The 27,632-nt window shown below is 36.6% G+C and overlaps 1 protein-coding gene across 1 annotated transcript in view; it reads right to left on the bottom strand.

Annotated features, from left to right (window-relative positions):
• LOC102803969 (trafficking protein particle complex subunit 9-like) overlaps positions 1 to 27,632 on the bottom strand; it is a 187,138-nt gene that overhangs the window by 106,397 nt on the left and 53,109 nt on the right. The window contains exons 9-11 of the mRNA XM_085508182.1: positions 22,463 to 22,639; positions 15,262 to 15,413; positions 13,258 to 13,343 (exon numbers count right to left, since the gene is read on the bottom strand). Of these exons, the coding sequence (XP_085364308.1) occupies positions 13,258 to 13,343; positions 15,262 to 15,413; positions 22,463 to 22,639 (415 nt within the window). The remainder of the gene's footprint in view (positions 1 to 13,257; positions 13,344 to 15,261; positions 15,414 to 22,462; positions 22,640 to 27,632) is intronic.

Below are 27,632 nucleotides of genomic sequence, written 5' to 3'. Positions count from 1 at the left end.
ATAAATTAAACACTTCTGTAAACTAAGCACAGTCCCATTGCTATAAATTAAACACCTGTGTGAACTAAACACAGTCCCATTGCTATGAATTAAACACCTGTGTAAACTAAACACGGTCCCATTGCTATAAATTAAACACCTGTGTAAACTAAACACAGTCCCATTGCTATAAAATAAACACTCCTGTAAACTAAACAGTCCCATTGCTATGAATTAAACACCTGTGTAAACTAAACACAGTCCCATTGCTATAAACACTCCTGTAAACTAAACAGTCCCATTGCTATGAATTAAACACCTGTGTAAACTAAACACAGTCCCATTGCTATAAATTAAACATCTGTGTAAACTAAACACAGTCCCACTGCTATGAATTAAACACTCCTGTAAACTAAACAGTCCCATTGCTATGAATTAAACACCTGTGTAAACTAAACACAGTCCCATTGCTATAAATTAAACACTTCTGTAAACTAAACACAGTCCCATTGCTATAAATTAAACACCTGTGTAAACTAAACAGTCCCATTGCTATAAATTAAACACCTCTGTAAACTAAACAGTTCCATTGCTACAAATTAAACACCTCTGTAAATTATAAACAGTCCCTTTGCTATAAATTAAACACCTGTGTAAACTAAACACAGTCCCATTGCTATCAAATAAACACTCCTGTAAACTAAACAGTCCCATTGCTATGAATTAAACACCTGTGTAAACTAAACACAGTCCCATTGCTATAAATTAAACATCTGTGTAAACTAAACACAGTCCCACTGCTATGAATTAAACACTCCTGTAAACTAAGCAGTCCCATTGCTATGAATTAAACACCTGTGTAAACTAAACACAGTCCCATTGCTATAAATTAAACACCTCTGTAAACTAAACACAGTCCCATTGCTATAAATTAAACACCTGTGTAAACTAAACATAGTCCCATTGCTATAAATTAAACACCTAAGTGTGTAAACTAAACACAGTCCCATTGCTATAAATTAAACATCTGTGTAAACTAAACACAGTCCCACTGCTATGAATTAAACACTCCTGTAAACTAAACAGTCCCATTGCTATGAATTAAACACCTGTGTAAACTAAACACAGTCCCATTGCTATAAATTAAACACTTCTGTAAACTAAACACAGTCCCATTGCTATAAATTAAACACCTGTGTAAACTAAACAGTCCCATTGCTATGAATTAAACACTCCTGTAAACTAAACAGTCCCATTGCTATAAGTTAAACACCTGTGTAAACTAAACACAGTCCAATTGTTATAAGTTAAACACTCCTGTGAACTAAACACAGTCCCATTGCTATAAATTGAACACTCCTGTAAACTAAACACAGTCCCATTACCATAAATTAAACACTCCTGTAAACTAAACACAGTCCCATTGCTATGAATTAAACACTTCTGTGAACGAAACACAGTCCCATTGCTATAAATTAAACACCTGTGTAAACTAAACACAGTTCCATTGCTATAAATTAAACACTCCTGTGAACTAAACACAGTCCCATTGCTATAAATTAAACACTCCTGTAAACTAAACACAGTCCCATTGCTATAAATTAAACACCTGTGTAAACTAAACACAGTCCCATTGGTATAAATTTAACACAGTCCCATTGGTATAAATTAAACACCTGTGTAAACTAAACACAGTCCCATTGGTATAAACTAAACACAGTCCCATTACTATAAATTAAACACTCCTGTAAACTAAACACAGTCCCATTGCTATAAATTTAACACCTGTAAACTAAACACAGTCTCATTGCTATAAATTAAACACTTCTGTAAACTAAGCACAGTCCCATTGCTATAAATTAAACACCTGTGTGAACTAAACACAGTCCCATTGCTATGAATTAAACACCTGTGTAAACTAAACACAGTCCCATTGCTATAAATTAAACACCTGTGTAAACTAAACACAGTTCCATTGCTATAAACTAAACACAGTCCCATTGCTATAAATTAAACACTCCTATGAACTAAACACAGTCCCATTGCTATAAATTAAACACTCCTGTAAACTAAACACAGTCCCATTGCTATAAATTAAACACCTGTGTAAACTAAACACAGTCCCATTGCTATAAATTAAACACCTGTGTAAACTAAACAGTCCCATTGCTATGAATTAAACACCTGTGAAAACTAAACACAGTCCCATTGCTATAAATTAAACACTTCTGTAAACTAAGCACAGTCCCATTGCTATAAATTAAACACCTGTGTGAACTAAACACAGTCCCATTGCTATGAATTAAACACCTGTGTAAACTAAACACAGTCCCATTGCTATAAATTAAACACCTGTGTAAACTAAACACAGTTCCATTGCTATAAACTAAACACAGTCCCATTACTATAAATTAAACACTCCTGTAAACTAAACACAGTCCCATTGCTATAAATTTAACACCTGTAAACTAAACACAGTCTCATTGCTATAAATTAAACACTTCTGTAAACTAAGCACAGTCCCATTGCTATAAATTAAACACCTGTGTGAACTAAACACAGTCCCATTGCTATGAATTAAACACCTGTGTAAACTAAACACAGTCCCATTGCTATAAATTAAACACCTGTGTAAACTAAACACAGTTCCATTGCTATAAACTAAACACAGTCCCATTGCTATAAATTAAACACTCCTATGAACTAAACACAGTCCCATTGCTATAAATTAAACACTCCTGTAAACTAAACACAGTCCCATTGCTATAAATTAAACACCTGTGTAAACTAAACACAGTCCCATTGCTATAAATTAAACACCTGTGTAAACTAAACAGTCCCATTGCTATGAATTAAACACCTGTGAAAACTAAACACAGTCCCATTGCTATAAATTAAACACCTGTGTAAACTAAACAGTCCCATTGCTATGAATTAAACACCTGTGAAAACTAAACACAGTCCCATTGCTATAAATTAAACACTTCTGTAAACTAAGCACAGTCCCATTGCTATAAATTAAACACCTGTGTGAACTAAACACAGTCCCATTGCTATGAATTAAACACCTGTGTAAACTAAACACAGTCCCATTGCTATAAATTAAACACCTGTGTAAACTAAACACAGTTCCATTGCTATAAACTAAACACAGTCCCATTACTATAAATTAAACACTCCTGTAAACTAAACACAGTCCCATTGCTATAAATTAAACACCTCTGTAAACTAAACACAGTCCCATTGCTATAAATTAAACACCTGAGTGTGTAAACTAAACACAGTCCCATTGCTATAAGTTAAATACCTGTGTAAACTAAACACAGTCCAATTGTTATAAGTTAAACACTCCTGTAAACTAAACACAGTCCATTGCTATAAATTAAACACCTATGTAAACTAAACACATTCCCACTGCTATAAATTAAACACTCCTGTAAACTAAACACAGTCCCATTGCTATGAATTAAACACTTCTGTGAACGAAACACAGTCCCATTGCTATAAATTAAACACCTGTGTAAACTAAACACAGTTCCATTGCTATAAATTAAACACTCCTGTGAACTAAACACAGTCCCATGGCTATAAATTAAACACTCCTGTAAACTAAACACAGTCCCATTGCTATAAATTAAACACCTGTGTAAACTAAACACAGTCCCATTGGTATAAACTAAACACAGTCCCATTACTATAAATTAAACACTCCTGTAAACTAAACACAGTCTCATTGCTATAAATTAAACACCTTTGTAAACTAAACAGTCCCATTGCTATGAATTAAACACCTGTGTAAACTAAACACAGTCCCATTGCTATAAATTAAACACCTGTGTAAACTAAACACAGTCCCATTGCTATAAAATAAACACTCCTGTAAACTAAACAGTCCCATTGCTATGAATTAAACACCTGTGTAAACTAAACACAGTCCCATTGCTATAAACACTCCTGTAAACTAAACAGTCCCATTGCTATGAATTAAACACCTGTGTAAACTAAACACAGTCCCATTGCTATAAATTAAACATCTGTGTAAACTAAACACAGTCCCACTGCTATGAATTAAACACTCCTGTAAACTAAACAGTCCCATTGCTATGAATTAAACACCTGTGTAAACTAAACACAGTCCCATTGCTATAAATTAAACACTTCTGTAAACTAAACACAGTCCCATTGCTATAAATTAAACACCTGTGTAAACTAAACAGTCCCATTGCTATAAATTAAACACCTCTGTAAACTAAACAGTTCCATTGCTACAAATTAAACACCTCTGTAAATTATACACAGTCCCATTGCTATAAATTAAACACCTGTGTAAACTAAACACAGTCCCATTGCTATAAAATAAACACTCCTGTAAACTAAACAGTCCCATTGCTATGAATTAAACACCTGTGTAAACTAAACACAGTCCCATTGCTATAAACACTCCTGTAAACTAAACAGTCCCATTGCTATGAATTAAACACCTGTGTAAACTAAACACAGTCCCATTGCTATAAATTAAACATCTGTGTAAACTAAACACAGTCCCACTGCTATGAATTAAACACTTCTGTAAACTAAGCAGTCCCATTGCTATGAATTAAACACCTGTGTAAACTAAACACAGTCCCACTGCTATAAATTAAACACCTCTGTAAACTAAACACAGTCCCATTGCTATAAATTAAACACCTGTGTAAACTAAACATAGTCCCATTGCTATAAATTAAACACCTAAGTGTGTAAACTAAACACAGTCCCATTGCTATAAGTTAAACACCTGTGTAAACTAAACACAGTCCAATTGTTATAAGTTAAACACTCCTGTGAACTAAACACAGTCCCATTGCTATAAATTGAACACTCCTGTAAACTAAACACAGTCCCATTACCATAAATTAAACACTCCTGTAAACTAAACACAGTCCCATTGCTATGAATTAAACACTTCTGTGAACGAAACACAGTCCCATTGCTATAAATTAAACACCTGTGTAAACTAAACACAGTTCCATTGCTATAAATTAAACACTCCTGTGAACTAAACACAGTCCCATTGCTATAAATTAAACACTCCTGTAAACTAAACACAGTCCCATTGCTATAAATTAAACACCTGTGTAAACTAAACACAGTCCCATTGGTATAAATTTAACACAGTCCCATTGGTATAAATTAAACACCTGTGTAAACTAAACACAGTCCCATTGGTATAAACTAAACACAGTCCCATTACTATAAATTAAACACTCCTGTAAACTAAACACAGTCCCATTGCTATAAATTTAACACCTGTAAACTAAACACAGTCTCATTGCTATAAATTAAACACTTCTGTAAACTAAGCACAGTCCCATTGCTATAAATTAAACACCTGTGTGAACTAAACACAGTCCCATTGCTATGAATTAAACACCTGTGTAAACTAAACACGGTCCCATTGCTATAAATTAAACACCTGTGTAAACTAAACACAGTCCCATTGCTATAAAATAAACACTCCTGTAAACTAAACAGTCCCATTGCTATGAATTAAACACCTGTGTAAACTAAACACAGTCCCATTGCTATAAACACTCCTGTAAACTAAACAGTCCCATTGCTATGAATTAAACACCTGTGTAAACTAAACACAGTCCCATTGCTATAAATTAAACATCTGTGTAAACTAAACACAGTCCCACTGCTATGAATTAAACACTCCTGTAAACTAAACAGTCCCATTGCTATGAATTAAACACCTGTGTAAACTAAACACAGTCCCATTGCTATAAATTAAACACTTCTGTAAACTAAACACAGTCCCATTGCTATAAATTAAACACCTGTGTAAACTAAACAGTCCCATTGCTATAAATTAAACACCTCTGTAAACTAAACAGTTCCATTGCTACAAATTAAACACCTCTGTAAATTATACACAGTCCCTTTGCTATAAATTAAACACCTGTGTAAACTAAACACAGTCCCATTGCTATCAAATAAACACTCCTGTAAACTAAACAGTCCCATTGCTATGAATTAAACACCTGTGTAAACTAAACACAGTCCCATTGCTATAAATTAAACATCTGTGTAAACTAAACACAGTCCCACTGCTATGAATTAAACACTCCTGTAAACTAAGCAGTCCCATTGCTATGAATTAAACACCTGTGTAAACTAAACACAGTCCCATTGCTATAAATTAAACACCTCTGTAAACTAAACACAGTCCCATTGCTATAAATTAAACACCTGTGTAAACTAAACATAGTCCCATTGCTATAAATTAAACACCTAAGTGTGTAAACTAAACACAGTCCCATTGCTATAAATTAAACATCTGTGTAAACTAAACACAGTCCCACTGCTATGAATTAAACACTCCTGTAAACTAAACAGTCCCATTGCTATGAATTAAACACCTGTGTAAACTAAACACAGTCCCATTGCTATAAATTAAACACTTCTGTAAACTAAACACAGTCCCATTGCTATAAATTAAACACCTGTGTAAACTAAACAGTCCCATTGCTATGAATTAAACACTCCTGTAAACTAAACAGTCCCATTGCTATAAGTTAAACACCTGTGTAAACTAAACACAGTCCAATTGTTATAAGTTAAACACTCCTGTGAACTAAACACAGTCCCATTGCTATAAATTGAACACTCCTGTAAACTAAACACAGTCCCATTACCATAAATTAAACACTCCTGTAAACTAAACACAGTCCCATTGCTATGAATTAAACACTTCTGTGAACGAAACACAGTCCCATTGCTATAAATTAAACACCTGTGTAAACTAAACACAGTTCCATTGCTATAAATTAAACACTCCTGTGAACTAAACACAGTCCCATTGCTATAAATTAAACACTCCTGTAAACTAAACACAGTCCCATTGCTATAAATTAAACACCTGTGTAAACTAAACACAGTCCCATTGGTATAAATTTAACACAGTCCCATTGGTATAAATTAAACACCTGTGTAAACTAAACACAGTCCCATTGGTATAAACTAAACACAGTCCCATTACTATAAATTAAACACTCCTGTAAACTAAACACAGTCCCATTGCTATAAATTTAACACCTGTAAACTAAACACAGTCTCATTGCTATAAATTAAACACTTCTGTAAACTAAGCACAGTCCCATTGCTATAAATTAAACACCTGTGTGAACTAAACACAGTCCCATTGCTATGAATTAAACACCTGTGTAAACTAAACACAGTCCCATTGCTATAAATTAAACACCTGTGTAAACTAAACACAGTTCCATTGCTATAAACTAAACACAGTCCCATTGCTATAAATTAAACACTCCTATGAACTAAACACAGTCCCATTGCTATAAATTAAACACTCCTGTAAACTAAACACAGTCCCATTGCTATAAATTAAACACCTGTGTAAACTAAACACAGTCCCATTGCTATAAATTAAACACCTGTGTAAACTAAACAGTCCCATTGCTATGAATTAAACACCTGTGAAAACTAAACACAGTCCCATTGCTATAAATTAAACACTTCTGTAAACTAAGCACAGTCCCATTGCTATAAATTAAACACCTGTGTGAACTAAACACAGTCCCATTGCTATGAATTAAACACCTGTGTAAACTAAACACAGTCCCATTGCTATAAATTAAACACCTGTGTAAACTAAACACAGTTCCATTGCTATAAACTAAACACAGTCCCATTACTATAAATTAAACACTCCTGTAAACTAAACACAGTCCCATTGCTATAAATTTAACACCTGTAAACTAAACACAGTCTCATTGCTATAAATTAAACACTTCTGTAAACTAAGCACAGTCCCATTGCTATAAATTAAACACCTGTGTGAACTAAACACAGTCCCATTGCTATGAATTAAACACCTGTGTAAACTAAACACAGTCCCATTGCTATAAATTAAACACCTGTGTAAACTAAACACAGTTCCATTGCTATAAACTAAACACAGTCCCATTGCTATAAATTAAACACTCCTATGAACTAAACACAGTCCCATTGCTATAAATTAAACACTCCTGTAAACTAAACACAGTCCCATTGCTATAAATTAAACACCTGTGTAAACTAAACACAGTCCCATTGCTATAAATTAAACACCTGTGTAAACTAAACAGTCCCATTGCTATGAATTAAACACCTGTGAAAACTAAACACAGTCCCATTGCTATAAATTAAACACCTGTGTAAACTAAACACGGTCCCATTGCTATACATTAAACACCTGTGTAAACTAAACACAGATCCATTGCTATAAATTAAACACCTGTGTAAACTAAACACAGTACCATTGCTATGAATTAAACACCTCTGTAAATTATACATACTCCTGTAAACTAAACACAGTCCCATTGCTATAAATTAAACACTTCTATGAACTAAACGTAGTCCCATTGCTATGAATTAAACACCTGTGTAAACTAAACACAGTCCCATTGCTATAAACTAAACACAGTTACATTGCTATACATTAAACACCTGTGTAAACTAAACAGTCCCATTGCTATGTATTAAACACCTGTGTAAACTAAACACAGTCCCATTGCTATAAATTAAACACCTGTGTAAACTAAACACAGTTCCATTGCTATAAATTAAACACTCCTGTAAACTAAACACAGTACCATTGCTATAAATTAAACACCTCTGTAAATTATACATACTCCTGTAAACTAAACACAGTCCCATTGCTATAAATTAAACACTCCTATGAACTAAACACAGTCCCATTGCTATAAATTAAACACCTGTGTAAACTAAACAGTCCCATTGCTATGAATTAAACACCTGTGTAAACTAAACACAGTTCCATTGCTATGAATTAAACACTTCTGTGAACTAAACACAGTCCCATTGCTATAAATTAAACACCTGTGTAAACTAAACACAGTTCCATTGCTATAAACTAAACACAGTCCCATTGCTATAAATTAAACACCTGTGTAAACTAAACACAGTCCCATTGCTATAAATGTAACACCTGTAAACTAAACACAGTCCCATTGCTATGAATTAAACACCTGTGTAAACTAAACACAGTCCCATTGCTATAAATTAAACACCTGTGTAAACTAAACAGTCCCATTGCTATGAATTAAACACCTGTGTAAACTAAACACAGTCCCATTGCTATAAATTAAACACCTGTGTAAACTAAACACAGTTCCATTGCTATAAATTAAACACCTGTGTAAACTAAACACAGTCCCATTGCTATAAATTAAACACCTCTGTAAACTAAACAGTTCCATTGCTACAAATTAAACACCTCTGTAAATTATACATACTCCTGTAAACTAAACAGTCCCATTGCTATAAATTAAACACTCCTATGAACTAAACACAGTCTCATTGCTATAAATTAAACACTCCTATGAACTAAACACAGTCTCATTGCTATAAATTAAACACTTCTGTAAACTAAACACAGTCCCATTGCTATAAATTAAACACCTGTGTGAACTAAACACAGTCCCATTGCTATGAATTAAACACCTGTGTAAACTAAACACAGTCCCATTGGTATAAATTTAACACAGTCCCATTGCTATAAATTAAACACTCCTGTGAACTAAACACAGTCCCATTGCTATGAATTAAACACTCATATGAACTAAACACAGTCCCATTGCTATGAATTAAACACCTGTGTAAACTAAACACAGTTCCATTGCTATAAATTAAACACATGTGTAAACTAAACACAGTTCCATTGCTATGAATTAAACACTTCTGTAAACTAAGCACAGTCCAATTGCTATAAATTAAACACCTGTGTAAACTAAACACAGTTCCATTGCTATAAACTAAACACAGTCCCATTACTATAAATTAAACACTCCTGTAAACTAAACACAGTCCCATTGCTATAAATTTAACACCTGTAAACTAAACACAGTCCCATTGCTATGAATTAAACACCTGTGCAAACTAAACACAGTCCCATTGGTATAAATTAAACACTTCTGTAAACTAAGCACAGTCCCATTGCTATAAATTTAACACCTCTGTAAACTAAACACAGTCCCATTGGTATAAATTTAACACAGTCCCATTGCTATAAATTAAACACCTGTGTAAACTAAACACAGTCCCATTGGTATAAACTAAACACAGTCCCATTACTATAAATTAAACACTCCTGTAAACTAAACACAGTCCCATTGCTATAAGTTTAACACCTGTAAACTGAACACAGTCTCATTGCTATAAATTAAACACTTCTGTAAACTAAACACAGTTCCATTGCTACATGTATAAACTAAACACAGTCCCATTGCTATAAATTAAACACTTCTGTAAACTAAGCACAGTCCCATTGCTATAAATTTAACACCTCTGTAAACTAAACACAGTCCCATTGGTATAAATTTAACACAGTCCCATTGCTATAAATTAAACACCTGTGTAAACTAAACACAGTCCCATTGGTATAAACTAAACACAGTCCCATTACTATAAATTAAACACTCCTGTAAACTAAACACAGTCCCATTGCTATAAATTTAACACCTGTAAACTGAACACAGTCTCATTGCTATAAATTAAACACCTGTGTAAACTAAACACAGTCCCATTGGTATAAATTAAACACTCCTGTAAACTAAACAGTCCCATTGCTATAAATTAAACACTCCTGTGAACTAAACACAGTCCCATTGCTATAAATTAAACACTCCTGTGAACTAAACACAGTCCCATTGCTATAAATTAAACACACCTGTGAACTAAACACAGTCTCATTGCTGTAAATTAAACACTTCTGTAAACTAAGCACAGTCCCATTGCTATGAATTAAACACCTGTGTAAACTAAACACAGTCTCATTGCTATAAATTAAACACCTGTGTAAACTAAACACAGTTCCATTGCTATAAACTAAACACAGTCCCATTACTATAAATTAAACACTCCTGTAAACTAAACACAGTCCCATTGCTATAAATTTAACACCTGTAAACTAAACACAGTCCCATTGCTATGAATTAAACACCTGTGCAAACTAAACACAGTCCCATTGGTATAAATTAAACACTTCTGTAAACTAAGCACAGTCCCATTGCTATAAATTTAACACCTCTGTAAACTAAACACAGTCCCATTGGTATACATTTAACACAGTCCCATTGCTATAAATTAAACACCTGTGTAAACTAAACACAGTCCCATTGGTATAAACTAAACACAGTCCCATTACTATAAATTAAACACTCCTGTAAACTAAACACAGTCCCATTGCTATAAGTTTAACACCTGTAAACTGAACACAGTCTCATTGCTATAAATTAAACACTTCTGTAAACTAAACACAGTTCCATTGCTACATGTATAAACTAAACACAGTCCCATTGCTATAAATTAAACACTTCTGTAAACTAAGCACAGTCCCATTGCTATAAATTTAACACCTCTGTAAACTGAACACAGTCTCATTGCTATAAATTAAACACTTCTGTAAACTAAACACAGTTCCATTGCTACATGTATAAACTAAACACAGTCCCATTGCTATAAATTAAACACTTCTGTAAACTAAGCACAGTCCCATTGCTATAAATTTAACACCTCTGTAAACTAAACACAGTCCCATTGGTATAAATTTAACACAGTCCCATTGCTATAAATTAAACACCTGTGTAAACTAAACACAGTCCCATTGGTATAAACTAAACACAGTCCCATTACTATAAATTAAACACTCCTGTAAACTAAACACAGTCCCATTGCTATAAATTTAACACCTGTAAACTGAACACAGTCTCATTGCTATAAATTAAACACCTGTGTAAACTAAACACAGTCCCATTGGTATAAATTAAACACTCCTGTAAACTAAACAGTCCCATTGCTATAAATTAAACACTCCTGTGAACTAAACACAGTCCCATTGCTATAAATTAAACACTCCTGTGAACTAAACACAGTCCCATTGCTATAAATTAAACACACCTGTGAACTAAACACAGTCTCATTGCTGTAAATTAAACACTTCTGTAAACTAAGCACAGTCCCATTGCTATGAATTAAACACCTGTGTAAACTAAACACAGTCTCATTGCTATAAATTAAACACCTGTGTAAACTAAACACAGTTCCATTGCTATAAACTAAACACAGTCCCATTACTATAAATTAAACACTCCTGTAAACTAAACACAGTCCCATTGCTATAAATTTAACACCTGTAAACTAAACACAGTCCCATTGCTATGAATTAAACACCTGTGCAAACTAAACACAGTTCCATTGGTATAAATTAAACACTTCTGTAAACTAAGCACAGTCCCATTGCTATAAATTTAACACCTCTGTAAACTAAACACAGTCCCATTGGTATAAATTTAACACAGTCCCATTGCTATAAATTAAACACCTGTGTAAACTAAACACAGTCCCATTGGTATAAACTAAACACAGTCCCATTACTATAAATTAAACACTCCTGTAAACTAAACACAGTCCCATTGCTATAAGTTTAACACCTGTAAACTGAACACAGTCTCATTGCTATAAATTAAACACTTCTGTAAACTAAACACAGTTCCATTGCTGCATGTATAAACTAAACACAGTCCCATTGCTATAAATTAAACACTTCTGTAAACTAAGCACAGTCCCATTGCTATAAATTTAACACCTCTGTAAACTAAACACAGTCCCATTGGTATAAATTTAACACAGTCCCATTGCTATAAATTAAACACCTGTGTAAACTAAACACAGTCCCATTGGTATAAACTAAACACAGTCCATTACTATAAATTAAACACTCCTGTAAACTAAACACAGTCCCATTGCTATAAATTTAACACCTGTAAACTGAACACAGTCTCATTGCTATAAATTAAACACCTGTGTAAACTAAACACAGTCCCATTGGTATAAATTAAACACTCCTGTAAACTAAACAGTCCCATTGCTATAAATTAAACACTCCTGTGAACTAAACACAGTCCCATTGCTATAAATTAAACACTCCTGTGAACTAAACACAGTCCCATTGCTATAAATTAAACACACCTGTGAACTAAACACAGTCTCATTGCTGTAAATTAAACACTTCTGTAAACTAAGCACAGTCCCATTGCTATGAATTAAACACCTGTGTAAACTAAACACAGTCTCATTGCTATAAATTAAACACCTGTGTAAACTAAACACAGTCTCATTGCTATAAATTAAACACTTATGTAAACTAAACACAGTCCCATTGCTATAAATAACTGAAGGCAGTGTTATTCAAATAGTAATAAAGCTAATTACCATATTCTCAACTTTGAGTTCAAATGGTAGTGGATTGTAGACTTGTAACAACACTTCACATGTGTCTCCTTCAACCCATTTAAAATCTGTAATAGAAAATAGAAATATCGACTCAACATTTTAATTATCCTGAAACCAGCAAGTGTTATTGACATTGTATGCGAGGTGATAATTTACTTGGGATATGCAAATTTCCTTCTCAGATATCTTCTCATCATAATATAATCATATATGAAATACCTCACTAATAATGTTATGCATATCTGGGTTTATTGTTACACTTCCAATCTATATAAACAATGCTTACAGTTTTGTAATCTTTGCTATAAAGTCAGATATTAAAGCCGGTTTATGCAGTTTTGAAGAAAAAAACAAATGCAGACAAAGTTTATTATAATCTTCCATTTTTACACCACTGGGCATATTACTGCACAAATACTTATTGTTGATTTCATATAATGGAAAACTTTTATCACACTAGAAATTCATTGAAATGTTTGGTGACCACTAATTTCTTTTTTACTTTTTTGGTTTTATAATGACAGTCATGCCATTTTTGGTCATGTGACTCCATAATTTTTGTAAACATCCTGTACTGTTATGAATGGTAATATGCATGACTGTCGTATAGTGATTGTATTGATTGTCTGTGAATCCCATACTGCCTGAGTGTATACTTTGCGGTACACTCAAACTGGTGATAACTGTATTCACAATCCCTCAACACCTGGTTGGGAAACACCTTTGTTCTAAAGTGTGTATTTGTGTTTGTAAAAGCTTCCTAACAAGGCTTGTGTAATTTAAAAGATATATTCATTTATTGACATAAAAAATTCAAGCCAGCACTGTTTATTGCGGGGTGACGTGTTATGGTGACGCTGTACAAAAAGTTGTCACTCTCAACTGATCACAATCATTCTATTTTTGTAGTTTAATATTTAAATGGTTCCCCAATATATATTACTTTCTGTAGAAACAGCATTAAAGGGTTCATTTCAGTCAATTATTTTACCGTTAGTTTTGCCCCATGGATACTTGTATTCACCCACAAAGCAAGATTGTCATCAAGTATCGCTTGAAGAAAACGATTGTTTTTTTTTAATATTGATGACTAAAATTTTGAAGAACCGTTGATTTATATCTTAGAAATAACTGAATCATTTTGGTATGGTCGGATTCCGATATTCTTCTCAGAAAATCACTGTGAATTTAGAGCATACAAAATTTGTTCATGTTATATCAAGATGGCGATTCGAACGACTAAAGTCAATGTTATAGTGAGAGTATCTGATATTAACAACCCTCACAAGCACACTTTTCCGACTTGAACTATTATTTTATTAGTATTATTAATAAGGTGAAAGTTCAAAAAAGTGACCAATGCTGTTTTAATGGCTGTTCTGTTGATTTTTTATTTTTGTTTTCGATCAAACTTAGATTGTGTTTTAACACATAAACTACGTTTGATAGGCTTTTTGCAGCCCTGACAGAATGGTTGGCCGCGTTGATGTCTCTTTTGCCGTCACCTTCTTTCATGCATCAGCAGCAACATACTCTGGTCCCTCTTTTAATATATTGCTCCAATCGATATCACTGTTGTCAACAAAATCCTCATAGTTTTCCCACATTTCGGTAAATAATATAAGGTCTCTTGTGTTGTAGCAAAAATCAAAACAAAGTGTATACGCATGTGTAGATGTGAATCAAGAAGGCTCCTGTATGCTAATTTTATGCTAATTTTATGCTAATTTATGTAAATAGCAAAGTAGGCTTGCGCTCACATGGACTAATAAATAAACAATTTGACAAACGCATTGAGACAAAAGAAGTATTAGCGTTTCCCAACCGGGTGTTGAGGAACTGTGCTTTATTATACATGTTTTCTTGCTTGTTATAATAATAGTGCAGTGAGATATAACTGTCCAATATTCCAGCAACAATTATTTGGTATCACCTGCATACATCACTTGGGACATGGAAGACAGTATATTATTATCATCTTACCTAACTTAGTACTCGGTACATTTCTATCATGAGAGCTTGGTTGTATTGGTGAATAAATAAATGGACTGTTAGTTATTGCAGCATTCTTTTTATTGGAGGCGGAGTGATGATGGGGTCTTAGATGTGACACAAGATTTAAGGCTTTAAATGATCTGAAAATTAAAAAAGAAAAGAATATATTTATTCTACATAAACAGATGGGAACCATCAAAAATGAATATGAAATCATGGCAGTGTTGCAGTAACACATGAAATTATGGCAGTGTAGCAGTAACACATGACAATCATGGCATTGTAGCAGTAACACATGGAATTATGGCAGTGTAGCAGTAACACATGAAATCATGGCATTGTAACAGTGACACATGGAATTATGGCAGTGTAGCAGTAACACATGAAATCATGGCAGTGTAGCAGTAACACATGGAATCACGGCAGTGTTGCAGTAACACCTGGAATCATGGCAGTGTAGCAGTAACACATGGAATCATGGCAGTGTAGCAGTAACACATAGAATCATGGCAGTGTAGCAGTAACACATGGAATCATGGCAGTGTAGCAGTAACACATGGAATCATGGCAGTGTTGCAGTAACACCTGGAATCATGGCAGTGTAGCAGTAACACATGGAATCATGGCAGTGTAGCAGTAACACATAGAATCATGGCAGTGTAGCAGTAACAGATGGAATCATGGCAGTGTAGCAGTAACACTTGAAAACATGGCAGTGTAGCAGTAACACATGGAATCATGGCAGTGTAGCAGTAACACGTGGAATCATGGCATTGTAGAAGTAACAATGAAAACATGGCAGTGTAGCAATAACACATGGAATCATGGCAGTGTAGCAGTAACACATGAAATCATGGCAGTGTAGCAGTAACACATGAAATCATGGCAGTGTGGCAGTAACATGTGGAATCATGGCAGTGTGGCAGTAACACGTGGAATCATGGCAGTGTGGCAGTGTGGCAGTAACACGTGGAATCATGGCAGTGTGGCAGTAACACGTGGAATCATGGCATTGTAGCAGTAACACATGGAACCATGGCAGTGTAGCAGTAACACATGAAAACATGGCAGTGTAGCAGTAACATATGAAATCATGGCAGTGTAGCAGTAACACATGGAATCATGGCAGTGTTGCAGTAACACCTGGAATCATGGCAGTGTAGCAGTAACACCTGGAATCATGGCAGTGTAGCAGTAACACCTGGAATCATGGCAGTGTAGCAGTAACACATGGAATCATGGCAGTGTAGCAGTAACACTTGAAAACAAGGCAGTGTAGCAGTAACACATGGAATCATGGCAGTGTAGCAGTAACACATGGAATCATGGCAGTGTAGCAGTAACACATGGAATCATGGCATTGTAGAAGTAACACATGGAATCATGGCAGTGTAGCAGTAACACATGGAATCATGGCATTGTAGAAGTAACACATGGGATCATGGCAGTGTTGCAGTAACACATGGGATCATGGCAGTGTAGAAGTAACAATGAAAACATGGCAGTGTAGCAGTAACACATGGAATCATGGCAGTGTAGCAGTAACACATGGAATCATGGCAGTGTAGCAGTAACACATGGAATCATGGCAGTGTAGCAGTAACACATGGAATCATGGCAGTGTTGCAGTAACACCTGGAATCATGGCAGTGTAGCAGTAACACATGGAATCATGACAGTGTAGCAGTAACACATGGAATCATGGCAGTGTAGCAGTAACACATGGAATCATGACAGTGTGTCACACGCAACGTAATATTACCATAATTGGTATAGTACAGGTGTGATGGTTCAAATACCAAAATGGCAGCAGTAACAAAAAGACTTCCCTGGCGGCGATGATAAAATACGAACACGGAGCCAACAGATAAGGTTTCAACTGGTACTGGTATTATTATACTCTGCAAACATCAAGTACAATAACGCGGTAAAACTCCACTACTCCAATAACTAGATACTTTAACTCCAATACAATTCAACGAGATCTCCGATCTGATCTCAGTGCTGAACAACTCCCCTATATATACCAACACTGTCTATAAATAGACCATTACATCAGCATACATAATGAGTCTGGAACTTACTACAAATTTCTAGAATGTTCCATTACCTTCTATTGCCTTCTACAGTGTCTTATTACCTATTCAACCAACTTCTAAAAATTCCACCCAGGCACAGTACGGTTCTAGAACACTCTCAGTCACACTGAAGTGGTGAACAAGTCGTATGCGACACAGTGTAGCAGTAACACATGGAATCGTGGCAGTGTAGCAGTAACACCTGGAATCATGGCAGTGTAGCAGTAACACATGGAATCATGGCAGTGTAGCAGTAACACCTGGAATCATGGCAGTGTAGCAGTAACACATGGAATCATGGCAGTGTAGCAATAACACATGGAATCATGGCAGTGTAGCAGTAACACATGGAATCATGGCAGTGTAGCAGTAAAACTTGAAAACATGGCAGTGTAGCAGTAACACATGGAATCATGGCAGTGTAGCAGTAACACATGGTATCATGGCATTGTAGAAGTAACAATGAAATCATGGCAGTGTGGCAGTAACACATTAAATCATGGGAGTGTAGCAGTAACACATGAAATCATGGCAGTGTAGCAGTAACACATGAAATCATGGCAGTGTAGCAGTAATACATGAAATCATGGCAGTGTAGCTGTAACACATTAAATCATGGCAGTGTGGCAGTAACACATGGAATCATGGCAGTGTAGCAGTAAAACATGGAATCATGGCAGTGTAGCAGTAACACATGAAATCATGGCAGTGTAGCTGTAACACATTAAATCATGGCAGTGTGGCAGTAACACATGGAATCATAGCAGTGTAGCAGTAAAACATGGAATCATGGCAGTGTAGCAGTAACACATGGAATCATGGCAGTGTAGCAGTAACACATGGTATCATGGCAGTGTAGCAGTAACACATGGTATCATGGCATTGTAGAAGTAACAATGAAATCAAGGCAGTGTAGCAGTAACACATGGAATCATGGCAGTGTAGCAGTAACACTTGAAAACATGGCAGTGTAGCAGTAACACATGGAATCATTGCAGTGTAGCAGTAACACGTGGAATCATGGCATTGTAGCAGTAACACGTGGAATCATGGCATTGTAGAAGTAACAATGAAAACATGGCAGTGTAGCAATAACACATGGAATCATGGCAGTGTAGCAGTAACACATGAAATCATGGCAGTGTAGCAGTAACACATGGAATCATGGCAGTGTTGGCAGTAACATGTGGAATCATGGCAGTGTGGCAGTAACACGTGGAATCATGGCAGTGTAGCAGTAGCACATGAAAACATGGCAGTGTAGCAGTAACATATGAAATCATGGCAGTGTAGCAGTAACACATGAAATCATGGCAGTGTAGCAGTAACACATGAAATCATGGCAGTGTAGCAGTAATACATGAAATCATGGCAGTGTAGCTGTAACACATTAAATCATGGCAGTGTGGCAGTAACACATGGAATCATGGCAGTGTAGCAGTAAAACATGGAATCATGGCAGTGTAGCAGTAACACATGAAATCATGGCAGTGTAGCTGTAACACATTAAATCATGGCAGTGTGGCAGTAACACATGGAATCATGGCAGTGTAGCAGTAAAACATGGAATCATGGCAGTGTAGCAGTAACACATGGAATCATGGCAGTGTAGCAGTAACACATGGTATCATGGCAGTGTAGCAGTAACACATGGTATCATGGCATTGTAGAAGTAACAATGAAATCATGGCAGTGTGGCAGTAACACATTAAATCATGGCAGTGTAGCAGTAACACATGGAATCATGGCAGTGTAGCAGTAACACATAGAATCAAGGCAGTGTAGCAGTAACACATGGAATCGTGGCAGTGTAGCAGTAACACCTGGAATCATGGCAGTGTAGCAGTAACACATGGAATCATGGCAGTGTAGCAGTAACACCTGGAATCATGGCAGTGTAGCAGTAACACATGGAATCATGGCAGTGTAGCAATAACACATGGAATCATGGCAGTGTAGCAGTAAAACATGGAATCATGGCAGTGTAGCAGTAACACATGAAATCATGGCAGTGTAGCTGTAACACATTAAATCATGGCAGTGTGGCAGTAACACATGGAATCATGGCAGTGTAGCAGTAAAACATGGAATCATGGCAGTGTAGCAGTAACACATGGAATCATGGCAGTGTAGCAGTAACACATGGTATCATGGCAGTGTAGCAGTAACACATGGTATCATGGCATTGTAGAAGTAACAATGAAATCATGGCAGTGTGGCAGTAACACATTAAATCATGGCAGTGTAGCAGTAACACATGGAATCATGGCAGTGTAGCAGTAACACATAGAATCAAGGCAGTGTAGCAGTAACACATGGAATCATGGCAGTGTAGCAGTAACACTTGAAAACATGGCAGTGTAGCAGTAACACATGGAATCATTGCAGTGTAGCAGTAACATGTGGAATCATGGCATTGTAGAAGTAACAATGAAAACATGGCAGTGTAGCAATAACACATGGAATCATGGCAGTGTAGCAGTAACACATGAAATCATGGCAGTGTAGCAGTAACACATGAAATCATGGCAGTGTTGGCAGTAACATGTGGAATCATGGCAGTGTGGCAGTAACACGTGGAATCATGGCAGTGTAGCAGTAGCACATGAAAACATGGCAGTGTAGCAGTAACATATGAAATCATGGCAGTGTAGCAGTAACACATGGAATCATGGCGGTGTTGCAGTAACACCTGGAATCATGGCAGTGTAGCAGTAACACCTGGAATCATGGCAGTGTAGCAGTAACACCTGAAATCATGGCAGTGTAGCAGTAACACATGGAATCATGGCAGTGTTGCAGTAACACCTGGAATCATGGCAGTGTAGCAGTAACACCTGGAATCATGGCAGTGTAGCAGTAACACCTGGAATCATGGCAGTGTAGCAGTAACACATGGAATCATGGCAGTGTAGCAGTAACACATGGAATCATGGCAGTGTATCAGTAACACATGGAATCATGGCAGTGTAGCAGTAACACATGGAATCATGGCAGTGTAGCAGTAACACATGGAATCATGGCAGTGTTGCAGTAACACCTGGAATCATGGCAGTGTAGCAGTAACACATGGAATCATAGCAGTGTAGCAGTAACACATGGAATCATGGCAGTGTAGCCGTAACACATGGAATCATGGCAGTGTGTCACACGCAACGTAATATTACCATAATTGGTATAGTACAGGTGTGATGGTTCAAATACCAAAATGGCAACAGTAACAAAAAGACTTCCCTGGCGGCGATGATAAAATACGAACACGGAGCCAACAGATAAGGTTTCAACTGGTACTGGTATTATTATACTCTGCAAACATCAAGTACAATAACGCGGTAAAACTCCACTACTCCAATAACTAGATACTTTAACTCCAATACAATTCAACGAGATCTCCGATCTGATCTCAGTGCTGAACAACTCCCCTATATATACCAACACTGTCTATAAATAGACCATTACATCAGCATACATAATGAGTCTGGAACTTACTACAAATTTCTAGAATGTTCCATTACCTTCTATTGCCTTCTACAGTGTCTTATTACCTATTCAACCAACTTCTAAAAATTCCACCCAGACACAGTACGGTTCTAGAACACTCTCAGTCACACTGAAGTGGTAAACAAGTCGTATGCGACACAGTGTAGCAGTAACACATGGAATCGTGGCAGTGTAGCAGTAACACCTGGAATCATGGCAGTGTAGCAGTAACACATGGAATCATGGCAGTGTAGCAGTAACACCTGGAATCATGGCAGTGTAGCAGTAACACTTGAAAACATGGCAGTGTAGCAGTAACACATGGAATCATGGCAGTGTAGCAGTAACACATGGAATCATGGCATTGTAGAAGTAACAATGAAAACATGGCAGTGTAGCAATAACACATGGAATCATGGCAGTGTAGCAGTAACACATGAAATCATGGCAGTGTGGCAGTAACATGTGGAATCATGGCAGTGTGGCAGTAACACGTGGAATCATGGCAGTGTAGCAGTAGCACATGGAATCATGGCATTGTAGCAGTAACACATGGAACCATGGCAGTGTAGCAGTAACACATGAAAACATGGCAGTGTAGCAGTAACATATGAAATCATGGCAGTGTAGCAGTAACACATGGAATCATGGCAGTGTTGCAGTAACACCTGGAATCATGGCAGTGTAGCAGTAACACCTGGAATCATGGCAGTGTAGCAGTAACACCTGGAATCATGGCAGTGTAGCAGTAACACATGGAATCATGGCAGTGTAGCAGTAACACTTGAAAACAAGGCAGTGTAGCAGTAACACATGGAATCATAGCAGTGTAGCAGTAACACACCGAATCATGGCAGTGTAGCAGTAACACATGGAATCATGGCAGTGTAGCAGTAACACATGGAATCATGGCAGTGTAGCAATAACACATGGAATCATGGCAGTGTAGCAATAACACATGAAATCATATATCTTACAGCCAAAACAAGGTCAGCTTAGACGTTCAGTTGCGAGACGTAATAAAAAAAACACAGCCAGTGATACATTTTGAAAATAAAAATACAAAATAAATGCAATCAGAGGCGCCGACCACGTGCGTTGGTAGTAAATAGAACGCATTGTGACACAGTCTCACCAGCCTCTTTCACTGACGCAATATAATTATGCTATTTCCCAACACACTTATATTTAATACATTGACAAAAAACACTACAAGAAAAATGTAAATCAGGCTTGTAATTACTAGTAACTCAACTCGAATGCAATATTCATCTCTGTAAAAGTAGATACGGAAATAGCATGTGTGTGCGTTTGCGTGAGTGAAAGATGCAGGTGAGATTTCTCGTCGCAACATGTTCTATTTATTTCCAACGCGCGTGGTCGGCGCCTTTGATTGCGTTTATTTTGTTCTTTCATACTCGAAATCTATCGCTGGCACCGTAAATTTTGTCATGTCTCACAACTGAACGTCTAAGCTGACTTTGTTTTGGCTGTAATACTGTTTTACATTAAAGCCTTAAAATCAGATTAAAGATTTGAAAAATTCCAATCTTATTGTATTGATATATAATTTATAAAGTACTCATATTAAAAGACCTACATGGTTATCTGTGGTTTAGACTGATACTTACTTGATGGTTGGAAACCTGGTGAACTGTACTGCTGATATTATGTTACCATTTTCCAAGGCAAGCGGAGTTGGTGTACCAGCACACTTTGAAGTATAATTCTCTAGTACTGCACACATTTCTTTCCTTTCACCTTGTGTCATGTGATCAAACATTGTATGCAGTAAGAAGGACATGTGCCTACAGATATACCACATAAAACATAGTGAAACAATTGTGAGCTTGCCTACAGTGTACCACATAAAACATAGTGAAACAATTGTGAGCTTGCCTACAGTGTACCACATAAAACATAGTGAAACAATTGTGAGCTTGTCTAGTGTACCACATAAAACATAGTGAAACAATTGTGAGCCTCCCTATAATGTACCACATAAAACATAATGAAACAATTGTGAGCTTGCCTAGTGTACCAAATAAAACATAATGAAACAATTGTGAGCTTGCCTACAGTGTACCACATAAAACATAATGCAACAATTGTGAGCTTGCCTAGTGTACCACATAAAACATAATGAAACAATTGTGAGCTTGCCCACAGTGTACCACATAAAACATAGTGAAACAATTGTGAGCTTGCCTACAGTGTACCACATAAAACATAGTGAAACAATTGTGAGCTTGCCTAGTGTACCACATAAAACATAGTGAAACAATTGTGAGCTTGCCTAGTGTACCACATAAAACATAATGAAACAATTGTGAGCTTGCCCACAGTGTACCACATAAAACATTATGAAACAATTGTGAGCTTGCCTACAGTGTACCACATAAAACATAATGAAACAATTGTGAGCTTGCCTAGTGTACCACATAAAACATAATGCAACAATTGTGAGCTTGCCTAGTGTACCACATAAAACATAATGAAACAATTGTGAGCTTGCCCACAGTGTACCACATAAAACATTATGAAACAATTGTGAGCTTGCCTACAGTGTACCACATAAAACATAATGAAACAATTGTGAGCTTGCCTAGTGTACCACATAAAACATAATGAAACAATTGTGAGCTTGCCACAGTGTACCACATAAAACATAATGAAACAATTGTGAGCTTGCCTAGTGTACCACATAAAACATAATGAAACAATTGTGAGCTTGCCTACAGTGTACCACTGTGACGCATTTTGTGTAATTTGATATTTATAGACGTGTGTATTATTTGTATGCCAATAGACGCTCACGAGAGGGCGTTAATAATGATCGAATTTACTGGAGCTTAAGGAGTCTTTGTCCACTATAAATGTAGGTCACAGGTCAATTTCAATTAGTCGTCTATTATCACCGAGTCTGGACACATGGCTAATCACCGACACCTTGCCACGTGGAGGCACGCAGTTCGTTACGAGTTCTCAAAGACAGATTGTTTCACGTCAAGCTGAATTGAAGACAATGTACAGTTTCACTATGTCATTCCACGGACGTTTGTAAGAACTGCATCCTCTCTCTCTCAGCAAGATTTACAAGAACTCACTGCCGTCCAGCCATCACGTCGCAATTGTTCGAGCCGAAGCCAGCCGAAGATTAGGCCACGCGATGTTTGCGCCGAAAAGATTGACTTTTGAAACTAGGTATTTTAGTGTCCATATCATTTTATGACTCCAGGCGACTGTAAATGTATTTTCCTTGCGTTGTTTAATTTTGTGTGTCTTACCACACTGTTATTGTATTATGCTGAATTTGTGAATTTATTGTTCATTTGAATTAATGTCTTTTGATACCTCGTGAGCGCACTATATTTATTTACACGAATACATGTCGTTTCTTGTTGCGAACCCCTTGTTTGGGTTTGGGTCAACGGAAAGATTCCAGTCTGTCCGTCATCCGACTTTAGACCCAAACTCGGCCGTAACAAGAAGTGGGGGCTCGTCCGGGAGCGAATAAATTATAAACGTAGTTTGCGTTTTCAAATTATTTATATATACATCCAAGTTGTAAGCGAGGTATCAAAATGGACATTACAAGTTTTATTGAAACACCTTCCCTCAATCAATTAGAAAAATTTAAGAAGACAGAGTTACTTGATTTATCTGATCAGTTGGAAGTTGATGCTAACACGTCCATGCGTAAACATGAAATTAAACGACTTGTTGTTGAGAGGTTGGTTGATAATGATAAATTACCGCAAGAATCGTTGGAGATGTACGAACCTTTCGAAGTCCATTAGATATTGAAAGGATGAAAATTGAAACGCAAAAAGAAATTAGACTTAAGGAATTGGAGACGAGAGACAAAGAACTAGAGATGAAAAATAAAGAGCTTAAAATAATGTTGCAGATGAAAGAATTGGAATTGGAGTCTAGGGCTAACAATTTCGAATTGAGTAAACATGTAAGACTGGTACCTCCATTTAATGAAAACGAAATTGATAAATATTTCCAACATTTTGAAAAAGTTGCTGTAAATTTAAAATGGCCGACAGAAATGTGGTCTTTACTATTGCAAAGTGTTTTAAAGGGTAAAGCCCAGAAAGCATATTCTGCACTTCCGTTAAATGAATATTCGGACTATGGGAAAGTTAAAGCAGCCATATTAAAAGCATACGAGTTAGTACCAGAGGCTTATCATCAGAAATTTAGAAATTATAACAAGTTGGGTAACCAAACACATGTTGAATTTGCACATCAGAAAGAGGTGTATTTTGATCGTTGGTGCCATTCAAAAAATGTGAACAACGATTTTAATAACTTAAAGCAAATGATCCTAATAGAGGAATTTAAAAGTTGTGTGCGTGACGACATTAAAACTTATCTAGATGAGCGGCAGGTTGAGAGTTTACATGGGGCGGCCACTGTCGCTGATGACTATGCTTTGACTCACAAGTCATTTTCTCAGAGGAATAAAGGTTTTGCATCTAAGAAAACTCAGCAGAATGTTAATCTTTCGAAGACTGCCGAAAACAAACAAACTAGTACTGCCTCGGAGTCTACAGCATGGGCATCAAAGCGAGTTGGTCAGTCCGGGGCTAGATCTAAATTTTCACGTTCGTTTAGTCCCACTTGTAATTACTGTAAGAAACTTGGACATGTTATGTCAGATTGTTATTCATTGAAAAGGAAAAGGGATGAAGCCACACCTAATGCATTTGTTTCTTCTCAGCCAGGCCATCGTGAGTTGCCTAATATTAATGTATCGAGACACTTTAATAGTAAATCTTATTCTTGTGTGGTGAGAGATGAATTTAAACCCTTCGTTTCTGAGGGATTTGTGTCTGTGCCTGAGAGTATTGAACGTGTACCCATTAGAATCCTTCGTGATACTGGGGCGACTCAATCTTTATTGTTAGAGGGGGTTTTAGCTCTAGATTCGAGTACGTCCACCGGGGAACAGATTATTGCACAGGGTATTGAGGGCAGTTTTATTAATGTACCTCTTCATAAAGTTAATCTCATTTCAGATTTAGTGTCCGGATCTGTTGTCGTTGGAACCAGACCTATGTTGCCGATTGACGGTATTTCTTTGTTATTAGGGAATGATTTGGCTGGTGGTAAGGTTGTTGCCGATCCTAAAGTTGTATTGAAGCCTGTCACTTTGGTAAGCACTGAACAAATTTTAGAGGATATTCCTGGTATTTTTCCTTCTTGTGCTGTGACGCGGGCAATGGCTAAAAGGGCCAGTAAAGTGAATAATAGTGTTAAACAGTCGGTGGATGACTTAATTGGTTTGTCAGAAACATTCATGGGCGACTTGCCAGAAGGCGTTAATGAGAAGCCTCCTGCCAGTGAGTGTTCCGGCAAAATTGATGCTGAATTGAAAAGTGGCGATCCCAATGAGAAAATTGATGTATCCTTGTCTAAACATAAGTTAATTAGTGAACAGAGAAGTGACGAGGAATTACTTTCCCTTTTTGACTTGGCACTTCTTGATTCTGAATTGGATAAAGTCCCTAGAGGATATTTTGTTAATGATGGCGTCCTTATGACAAAGTGGCGTTCTCCCATAGCGTCTGCTTCTGACGATTGGTTGGTACGACACCAAATAGTTGTCCCAAAGTGTTATAGAAATGAAATTCTTAAAATGGCACATGGACTTGCAATGGACGGACATTTGGGAATCAATAAGACGTTTGATAAAATTGCGAAACACTTCTATTGGCCTAAAATTAAGAGCAATGTTTCAGAATTTTGTAAGACATGCCACGCCTGTCAAGTAGTTGGGAAGCCAAATCAATCTATACCTGTTGCTCCTTTAAAGACAATTCCGGCTTTTGATGAACCTTTTAGCCGTGTAATAATTGATTGTGTTGGTCCTTTGCCTAAAACAAAGTCTGGTAACCAGTACCTTTTAACTATTATGTGTGCAGCTACCCGGTTTCCCGAAGCCATACCGCTGCGCAGTATTACCGCTGCTAAAATTTCTAAAGCATTAATCAATTTTTTTACTCTGGTTGGGTTGGCAAGAGAAATACATTCCGATCGTAGTACGAATTTTATGTCCGGTTTATTTCAGCAGGTACATGTAGTATGTCAGCTTGGGGCTAAGCAAATTAGATCCAGCGCTTACCACCCAGAGTCGCAGGGTGCTCTGGAGAGATTTCATTCCACTCTGAAAAACATGATCCGTACTATATTGTTTTGAAAATGATAAAGACTGGGATGAGGGAGTCAATCTGCTGCTTTTCGCAGTAAGAGAATCTGTCCAGGAATCACTGGGGTTCAGTCCATTTGAACTAGTGTTTGGTCATACTGTTCGTGGTCCACTAAAGTTGTTAAAAGACAATTGGTTGAGTGAAGATCCTGGCAGTCTAAATTTGCTCGACTATGTTTCTAGATTCAGAAAAAGACTGAGTAGGGCTTGTGAACTGACTCAAGCGAATTTGAAATCCGCTCAAGCTAAAATGAAGTTCCTGTATGATAAGAAAGCACAACACCGTGTATTTGATCCAGGTGAGCAAGTTTTAGTCTTGTTGCCAACTATTAATAACACACTTAAAGCTAGGTATCATGGGCCGTATAAAGTTTTTAAAAAGGTTAGTGACGTTGATTATGTGGTGGAAACACCAGACCGTAGAAAAACTACACAAATGTGTCATATAAATATGTTGAAAAGTTATCACGCCAGAGATGCTTCACAGGAAGTTTTGATTGTACATGCAAGGAAAACCGAAGTAAACCATTTTGCAGATACTTCAATTGAAGAATCAAAAACAGATTATAAAATGAAGTTAA

Source organism: Saccoglossus kowalevskii, chromosome 14, assembly GCF_978046115.1.
Source record: "Saccoglossus kowalevskii chromosome 14, keSacKowa6.1, whole genome shotgun sequence".
Taxonomy (NCBI): Eukaryota; Metazoa; Hemichordata; class Enteropneusta; family Harrimaniidae; genus Saccoglossus; species Saccoglossus kowalevskii.
Note: the sequence above shows the minus strand (reverse complement) of the source record. Positions and strands in the feature narration are given on the sequence as shown.